The 9,679-nt window shown below is 37.0% G+C and overlaps 1 protein-coding gene across 4 annotated transcripts in view; it reads left to right on the forward strand.

Moving 5' to 3' along the window:
• The window catches only part of LOC126419923 (nucleolar and coiled-body phosphoprotein 1-like), a 31,865-nt gene extending 22,573 nt beyond the window's left edge, over positions 1-9,292 (forward strand). For 2 of the 4 annotated variants that reach the window (XM_050087210.1, XM_050087212.1), the window contains 3 exons: positions 1,772-1,831; positions 3,000-3,484; positions 8,447-8,585. In XM_050087210.1, coding sequence (XP_049943167.1) covers positions 1,772-1,831; positions 3,000-3,484; position 8,447 — 546 coding nt within the window. In that variant the 3' untranslated portion in view covers positions 8,448-8,585. Of the gene's footprint in view, positions 1-1,771; positions 1,832-2,561; positions 2,649-2,999; positions 3,485-8,446 lie in introns of all 4 variants that reach the window. The other 2 variants (XM_050087213.1, XM_050087211.1) reach the window with 2 other exon arrangements.
• Positions 9,293-9,679: the final 387 nt, after the last annotated feature.

The following is a 9,679-nucleotide window of genomic DNA, read 5'->3' on the forward strand; positions in this document are numbered from 1 at the left end:
GTCACTGATGTCCCCAAGGTCTTCTGTAAACTCTGTGCCATTCTTGTCTGTTCTGAGTATATTTCAAGTTAGGTTCTCTGCTGCACCATCAAATATGGGTATTAATGGAAATTGTAAAAAATTTGTCTTGTAACTGTTAAGCAAAGATATTTCCTGAGTTATTGATAACCATGTTTGAGCAAATTGCCGAAAGGTATATCCTAGTCAGCATTGGAACTATATTTCAAAATCTCTTCCCAGTTGGCACAAAGGGAGGAGTCCCTAGATCTCCGCTTTGATAGATGAAAGTCAGCAATGATTTGTTTGACCCAGAGACCCAAAATTAAAAGAGCAAAATTTTTCCTGGTGATAACTGATGCATAGACTAGAAGCAAATGGATTGATAAAATTTATTGGTTGCATTGAATGGAATTTTCAAAATGTTGATTGCTTAACATATGGCTTTATAAATGTGAAGGATTCTTGAGTCCCTTATCTCACGTGTGAACAACATTTGTTTTGTGTATTGCTCTTGTGACTCATAAGATTTCCATTCCATTTACAACCAAAAGATTGAATCATTCATTTAACCACGACTGCTTCTTTCATGGCAATTAAAGCCCAAGCTAGGTACTGTGGTTAGTTTTGTTTAACATAGTAATGAGCACCTGTCGGACATTTTTTGTAGTGTTTTTGTACACTACTAAAATTTGTTCTGTAATTGTTAAATGTGTAATGCTCCCTAATACATTTTCATGAAGTATACTTGTTGCAACACAATTTCCTTCACGGTAGCCAAATATTTGATGATGTAGGAAAATTGTAGAAATTTTTTGAAAATGTCATGTTGGATACTTCGCTATTGACAGGCTATACTCATACAAAACTTTAAACGGTAGACAAAAGAAGGAAGGGCAGTACTCTCTCTTGCAAAAAGTCAGGTTTTTTGGTCATTAATTGTAAGGTTGTTCGTTACATGTGTTAAATATATGTAAATATATGTAAATTAATAGTAGAAAGCCCAGAAAAGTTGAGATCGGAAATGTAAGGGATTTGAATTGGACCTGTGAGGAAGAAAGGTATCTGGAGGTATAAAAGGCTGTAAAATAATTGAATTCTAGATAAATAGTGAAAATCTAGGATCAGGTTCAAATTTGTTTAATAGCAATCTGTGTTCTGAGTTTTCTTGCTGTTGTTGCCATTCCCTGTAAATATTGGAAGTCATTTGGCATTCTGTTGAAAATAATTGTTGTAGCTGCTTGTTGGAAATTGTAACAGTGATAGTCCCTTGCAGTTGGGTTTGAAGAGAGGCCTGTAAATTTGACAACCCTACATAAAGAAAGACAATGTGCACATGTTAGTCGATCATGGAACTGACATTCCATTTCTGGGTTCTCGTGAAATTGCCTGCTAAAAAAATAGGATTCAGTTATCCCTCATTTCACATTGAGACAAGGATGTTCTGTTGTTTAGTCTTATCTTATTCATTTGGGTCTAAAGCTGTCATTGACCAAATGTCTGTTAATGAGCTTGGGCTGAATTTTGTCAGTGAACTTGGGCTGAACTTTCGTCTGCCAGTGACACTTATGGAAATATCGGGATGGCAGAGCTGTCAGTGTATAGATTTGTTGTGTATGTGGTTTTCGCACATCAATTCTCAGTTCCACTTGGACTGAGCAGTGTTAACACCAGGGAATCATAGAGACATTGCTTCCAGTGAACTGTGTGAGCTCTCGCTCTCTCTCTCTCTGTGCACCATTAAAGTATTTTTTTTTTTTCTTTTTTTCCTCAGAAGAAGCCTGCAAACAACTACAACAATTTTGTCAAAGGTGAAACCATGAATGGTGAAAAGGTAAGCCATATAGATTTTTATACAATATACAGAATCCACTTTCACATTTAAATTCTGTTCTCAGTATGAGGAAGTAATTCTGTAAAGACTGTTAGAATTTTAATGGTTGTTATCAGATTTTTTACTAATGTTATGAAAACTCACCATATAGCAGAGCAGGCTGAGTTGCAGATAGGAGCAACAAAAAGGCTGTCACAAATTAGCTTTTTGGCCAGTATGGCCTTTGTCAAAAATAGATACACGTGCAAACACAGCTCATACGCGCGGCGTATTTTTGATGAAGACTATACTGACCAAAAGCTAATTTGTGACAGTCTTTTTGTTGGGCCTATCTGCATTTGAGCATCTCCACTATATAGTGAGTAGCAACTTTCCTTTTTGTAATATTGTTAAATTCTATCCTGGCTTTTCCATTGTTGGATTTTTAAGTTGTAGATGAGAAATACGCTACTCTCTAAGGAGAGTAAAATGTAGAAATATAAATGTGTAAAAATATTTGCATACTGCAAAAAAGTTAATTAGCAGTAAATGTTGGTGTGTAGTTAATGTGCAGTTTTCTCATTACTATTGGATGGAGATTGTTCATCACCACCTTTGTACACATTTACTTCAGTTTTGCTTCATGGTAGCCCTGGAACAGTTGATCTGTAGTGTCGTGATGTGTTTATATTAAATCCAAAGCCATGTCCATGTATTAATTAGTCAGTATTTTGGGTTGGTGCCATTGCAGGGACGCAGGTCATCACCTTTTCGGAGAATTCGTTCAGACGAGGTTGAAATTGACCCACGGCTGAGAAACAATTCATTTGACGCAAAGGTAAAGAATGGAAATACTGGCTGTCTGACAGACTGAAGCAAGACAAGTGTCACAAGGGAGATGATTAGTTAAAAATGGCAGTTCATATATTTGTTGCCTTAGTATTTATTAGTTTCTTTCAGATTGTTTCAAAGTGTCAGAGCCAGCAACAGTTCGTTGCAGTGAAAGCCAGCCATGGGTCAGGCCTGTTTCTCTGTAGATCTTTAATTTTGTTACACAAGTTTCATGAACATGGCATTGTAGTTGTAATTTTCGCCTCCTTGTTTACAGGTACCTATGCATGCTGCAGATCGTCTCCCATTGTGCACATTGTCTTGTGGCAAGTCTAACTTTTTGTTCTCTTTTGTCCAGGATGAAGAAGAAGATGAGGGCGGGCAGAAAAAATTCTGGGAAGATCGTCGTGGTTCGTTTGGTGGACGCGGTGGTGGTGGGAACTTTAGAGGGAACAGAGGTGGTTTCGGTTTCAGAGGAGGTCGTGGAGGTGACAGAGGAGGAAGAGGTGGTAGAGGTGGTTTTGGTGGTGACAGGGGTGGAAGAGGTGGTTGGGGTGGCAGAGGTGGAGGAAATAGGAATTCGTTTGGTGGAGGTGGTGGCTTCCGTAAAAGCTGGGGAGATGGGGATGGTGACGGTGACGGCGAGAAAGGTGGTTTCCGCAAGAGTTGGGGTGATGGTGACAGGAGAGGTGGATTTAGAGGTGGTCGTGGTGGTGATAGAGGAGGGAGAGGTAGGGGAGGATTTGGTGGTGGTAGGGGAGGACAAGGAAATTTCCAGAAGAGAGACTCCTTTGGAGGTCAGCAGGAGAATAAGAAAATTAAATTTGACAATGCTGATGACTGGTGAGTAACTAAATTTCACCTTAATTTTGGTTGTAAATTATCATATTTAATAGTCTGACGACCCCGAATATAAGATGAGTCACCTTTTTTTAAGAGGCTGTTTGGGAGAAATAAGTTCAACATATTCTGACTACTCAGTATTGCAAACTTTCATTGACCTAAGGTCTCTGCCTAAAAAATTTACGTTACACATATTCTAAACTTTGCCATTTGCTGATCATCCATATTTTAACAATACAAGGAGGAATAAACAAAAATAAATTCTTTAACTCAATTTTTATCTTCACTACCTTTTTGTTCAGTTATGCTGTCACCTGTGGTATCACCCTAATAAGATAACTGTAAAATGTATGTCTTCATTGTCGATTTCGTTTATCAACTGATACGAGACTGTTACAATGTCTCTTGTCTCCAAATATATATTCTCTGCCCACAACTCTCTCACTGGCTGTGTAGAACCAGCAACTCACACAGCCTCTCTTCGTTCCCATCATACCTCACAATGAGCATCAACAACATTGGTGCACGAAACCCTTAAGTATGCCACTAGTTCCCATGTAGACTTTTAACATTTCCTGCAAAAATGTGTGCTATTGTTGAGTGTTTGCCCTATTTTACAGTCACTTCAATTCAGATTATAAATGGATTCGGGCAAACTGCAGTTTAAATGATGTAGGCATTTGTTAAAAGCCAAAATACACAGTGTAGATTCCCATGGTTGGCAGCACAGTGAAATTTGGTGCTTGTGCAACACCCTCCCTCCCCACACTGATTGTAGTTGAACTTCTCAGCCAAGATGGTGTCACAGTACCCCTTCCAGCTGATCTGTAGTGCTGTACTTGAGCAACAGTGAAATGTGGATGGCAATATCTTCTAGAGTGGTTGTATATAACAGCAACTAGTATGTAAATAGATCATCCCAACTGTGATTCAGTACAGTTCTCCAGATTTCACTTGTTCTGCAATCTAGTGCTGTCTGTCTGTCTGTATTATCTCCCCAACGGGTCCTTTCACCATTATCTATTCTCACGATGATGATTGCTGATTGATTTTTAGTTGTTAGGCATTTAATTCTTTATTAATTTTCTTTCTCATTTAATTTGAATGTCACCATCTTGTAATGATTTCCCCAGTATTCTTACATGATCAGTGACCAAATTTCTCATTTGCAATCCAGTTGATAAATTGTTTCAGTTTCTCAGAAGCAAATAAAATGTTGACTGGGATTCAGAATCAAGGAATTTAGTGGTTAGTTCATAGTTTCTCAACTATGCATTGCACTAGCACTGCGAGTCGAATGTCACATGATCGAGCAAAATCGATACTGTATTGAATGCTTATGCATATCAGGAAATCTTGGACCTATTCGAATGAAAGTATTATTTGCCAAACCCTGCTACACTTTAAAATTGTTCAAAATAAATTTGTACAAAACCTCAATGGCCAAAGCTTCACCTGTAAATGTAAGATGACCCCTATAATCATCTATTAAACAGTGTAAATGTTGGTGTCAGCAGCAATGGTTTGATATGTGAATGAATGACTGCCGCGTATTTTTTGAATGATGAAGTTGGGGAAAAAACCTCGCCTAATTGGGTAAATAAAGTGTATTCAATGTAACTTTCAGTGAACAACATTAATTTGTACACTCTCTCATTGGGGGATGCATATGGATTGAAATGAATGGATGTCACATCTTGTTGATACTCCAGTAAAACAGAATTTTAATCATGATTCTAATTTAATACTTTTGTTCCACACTGGTTTTGTCTTTGACAGTATTCAACAGTTTACAATAAACTAGTGGAACGTACTTGCTGCTAAAGTATCTGTTTTCTGTTGGATGTGATACAGCACATGTGAATTGCTTCCATAAACATGACTTTAATTGTATTCATTGCATCAACTTTGTCATATTCCCTATGGGAATGACAAGTACAGTGACTTTCAGATTTTTTGTTATGCTGTGATTGTATAAAATTGTGTGACATGTGAGAGGAGTGGGCTACTACAGATGGTCTGTGGCTTCAGTATGAGATACAAATTGTCACATTTACTATTTGCTTTATTAGGCAATGAATACGTTTTAATGTATTGAGAAAAGTAGAGTATCTGTTATAAATGAAATGTTTGACTGTCTTGAGACATTTATTTCAAGAACAAGTTTTACATATGCAGGCTGCACACCACATTTCAGGTGTTGCTTTCCCAGTCCAGTCAGTATTTATGGATTCTGAATTTTTTTGCCAGTTTGTGAAAAATTATAAACGGAGAGTCAGGAGGCAATGTACATGCTCTGAGGGACAATGATATTTGATTGTGAATAAAAAAAAGTAATATGAAAGTATTTCCTCTTAACTTTCTGAGAAAAATGTCAATTTCAGTGCACCCCGCAGCTCTTGTAGCTGCACAGGAGTTGTTCTAGGACTGATAGTTGGACTGTGTTCTACTAGTTCAAGAATGTTCTCAAATTCACTAAAATCCTGTTGGATCAGACATTCAGATACATGTACGCTGGGAAGCATACTACACTCGTGTAATCTGCCAGACACCTTGCTATCCAGAACTCTGTGATTAGGAAAACATGATTTTTGAACTGTGGCTCTGGAATTCCCTTTGCAAAACCTGTGGATGAAGATCATGTCACCACAGTCCTCATATGTGAAGACCTGTTGCATTTTCACTACATTGACCTATACTGCTTTGACTGGATGTAACACTGTAGTATAGTGGTGCAACCACTGTAGTACAGACACATGAGGTAAGCAACTTGTTCACTTGCAGGACTCTCAATGTGTGCAAGTGATGCACACATGGAAATAGTCAGTAAAGATAACATTGTTGTTTGTCACTTTGGTCGTATTCACGTGTGAATGCTAGTGAAAAATCACATGCGACTGATGCCTGTGGTTTGTTTTCAAACGGCTATATGTCTGATACAGTTAAGAAAAGGGCATATGTTAATTTGAAGTCCTTTTGTTCAGAATCATCACTGAAAGCGTGTGTCTTTTCTTCTGACTAACCCTGTAGGCTGTGGTTTCAGCAGAATTCATTGCCTTCTTTCAGCATGGTTGTGCTAAACATACGGTCTGTTTGGAGTTCTGGGGCAACTGAGTTGAATTCCTAGTATTTACTGTGGTGGTGGTATTTTTTAGACATTTCAAATTTTTACATCAATGTAATAAATGAATTGGTGAAATTGGAATAACAAAATCAGCAGTGGTGGCAGAGATGTTGAAGCCAAAGTCTTCAAGCTGATTTTACAGATTTAAAATTTCCTGTGTGTTTAATGCATACCCTTTTCATCATTGTGCTGTCCAATTGTTTTGCCTCTTATAGTATAAAATTATGGTACTGTGGCAAGGAAATTGTATTGTCTAAAACTGCATACACTTATATCCAAACAAAACTGTTGTTTTTTTAAAGGTGATAGTTAAAATCTTTATCTCCTTGTAGACCATTGTTGAATTTTCTTTTCACAGTAAATTAATCAATTTTGAACTACTTTGTTTAAATTTGTTGTTAGCTATGTTAATGTGCTTTATTAGCCAATGTATCCTAATTGTGTTCCCCAGGTTGTTGCAACTTGCTGTTGCCTATAACCTTTCAGTGATTGCATTTAACTTGGAATAATTTCATATCTTCTTAGTAAAGGAGAAATATAAAATAGTCAGGCAAGCTGTGAAGGGTACATGAATGTCCATGCTTAACTGGCAGTGGAATATAGACCACAAAGTGGCTATCCAAATGTCTGTTTCGCGAGTTCGTACTGCTTCTTTCAAAAAAAGTTAATACAGGGTATAAATAAAGTCTGGGAACACTTTCAATTATTTATTGCACAACAACTAAACATTGTACAGATGTCATACATATTTCATTTTGAAGAGTAACTCTGAAAGTTAGTAAAAACATTCGATGTGTTAACCATGAGTGACCCGGCAGACGTCAATACGGTAATCAAATTCTTGGCATACCTGTCCCAGCATGGCATTGTCGACTGTGGCAGTCGCTTCCTGTAGTGTCTCCTGGAGCTCTGCTACATCATGTGGTAGAGGTGGTACATGAATGTGTGTCCTTGTTGGTGGCTTCTTACCATACTTAGTTCTAAACATCCAGTGAACAGCTGTAGCACACTTGTTTTTGTCAAACTCAAGCACACAGAAAGCTCGCTCCGCGCCTGATCTCGCCATGTCTGCAGCTAGTGCTGACTATCGGCAAATTACCAAACCACACTGTGGCGGTATACGTGAAGATAAAAAATTTCAGGGTTTCTCATCAAAATGACTACATATGTATGATATCTGTACAATGTTTGGTTCTTGTGCAATAAATGAGTGTTCCCAGACTTTACATACGCCCTGTATATATGTTGAAAATTGTTACGTAAGTGTATAAACCAATTTGACCAGATAAATTTTACCTATTTACTGCATGATGTGACCATTAATGCTGTTCAGAGGCAGTTGGTAGCACTTAACTGTTCTGATAAGAGGTTAGTTTTAGGGACTTACTTGAATGGGTTTGCAAAGCCTTAAGATTGCTCTCTTATTACTGGTTAATCTAGATCCAGTGATCCTCCAGATCTTGTTGCTGGAAAATTTGACTTCATCCTCCTCTCTAAAACATCACTCAGAATATTGTCCTGATTATTTTTTTATCCTCACTCGCTTTTCTAGTCCCTCCAGTTAATAGTTGCTTAATTTTCTGGACTGGCAAACCTTTTAGTGAAGAAGAGATGCTGTAAGATAACATTCTTAGTAATCATAGAATGTTTCCAAATTACATGATTCGTAGATAATATGGTCAGAGCTTGTCAGTGATTAGTGAAGGAGTGTAAGTAAATGTATAGATTTGAATAAACTTAACATTCTTTACAGTTCAGAATCAGAATCATTGGTTAGCAAATTTAGTGCAAATTTAATTTGTGTGCAGCAAAACTAAAATTTGTTTTTATAATTTCAGAGAGGAGCAAGAGGTTCATGGGGTGAACGTGCATACCAAGATCTGAAGTTCACGAGAGGAAAATCATTTAGACACGAGAAAACTAAGAAAAAACGTGGTTCATACCGTGGAGGACAGATCTCGGTTGCTGTTAACTCTATAAAGTTTGAGGACTGATAGTGCATTGTGTGGAATGCAAAGTGATTATGTTCCTGATTTCAGGAATGAATTTATTGAAACTTCACTGTGTTACTGTTCTTTAAAAATTATTTTATTATGAGTGAAACAAGAGCGAGTGTGTGTGCTGTGAAGTTTGTACTGCTTGTGGTGGTTCTTTTGTACATAAATCGTAAATGGAGAGAAGACTGGTGCATTCATACATTATTTTAGAACTATATTGCTACTGTAAACAGGTTTAGCATGTTAATTCATTGTAAATGAACCAGAGAGTATCCTTACTCTTAAATGGTACAGAATATTTGCTGTTTTGTAATTACAAATAACCTTCATAAAGTGTGATGGTGCTGATTTTTTTTCATTGGGTTTTTTTATAAAAATGAAAGACTATTTAAATAATAGTCTCCAGTTTTGTAAATGAGAGCAGTGAAAAGTTTTTAAATTATCATTATTCCATAGAGTACAAATTAGTTTTGACACCACTAAATATTAACCATTTCTTTGTTTCATGTCGTGCTATCTGGGCAGTGTAATTCTCATTTCCATTACAGCCTGTAAAACTTGTGGAAATATACCTCGTATTTGTTGATTCTCTTGACTTTTAAACAATAGACTATTTAGTGAAAACACTGAAGACATTGAATACTAAACCAACTTAGTTGAGAGATTAGATGCACGTTTTTTAAAGTACTGTGTTTGTTGTTTAATTTATGTCACACAGCTTAATTACTTAAGTTTATAAAACGCAACAGTTACTAAGGCAAACAGTTGAAGCATTGATTATTGTGACAGTGATTAGTAACCTGTTGTGGGTCATTACAAGATACCTGTGAAACAAATGAGTGAAATCTGGAGCTTCATGATCTGCATTTTGTTGAGCTGGTGATAAGGTTACAATTTTTCCTTGGGCATGCCTTGAATTTTTCATTCTGTTGACTTAGTGTAATTGTATAGATAAAGTGTCTCCTCACCAAAAAGCAGCAGGAGAAAACATGTACAAATATTCAGTAAATTTGGAAGCTTTCAGAGCAAGTGACTACTCCTGTCAGGAGGATTGAATGGGAGACTGGCTAGATT

This window comes from Schistocerca serialis, chromosome 9, assembly GCF_023864345.2.
Source record: "Schistocerca serialis cubense isolate TAMUIC-IGC-003099 chromosome 9, iqSchSeri2.2, whole genome shotgun sequence".
NCBI lineage: Eukaryota > Metazoa > Arthropoda > Insecta > Orthoptera > Acrididae > Schistocerca > Schistocerca serialis.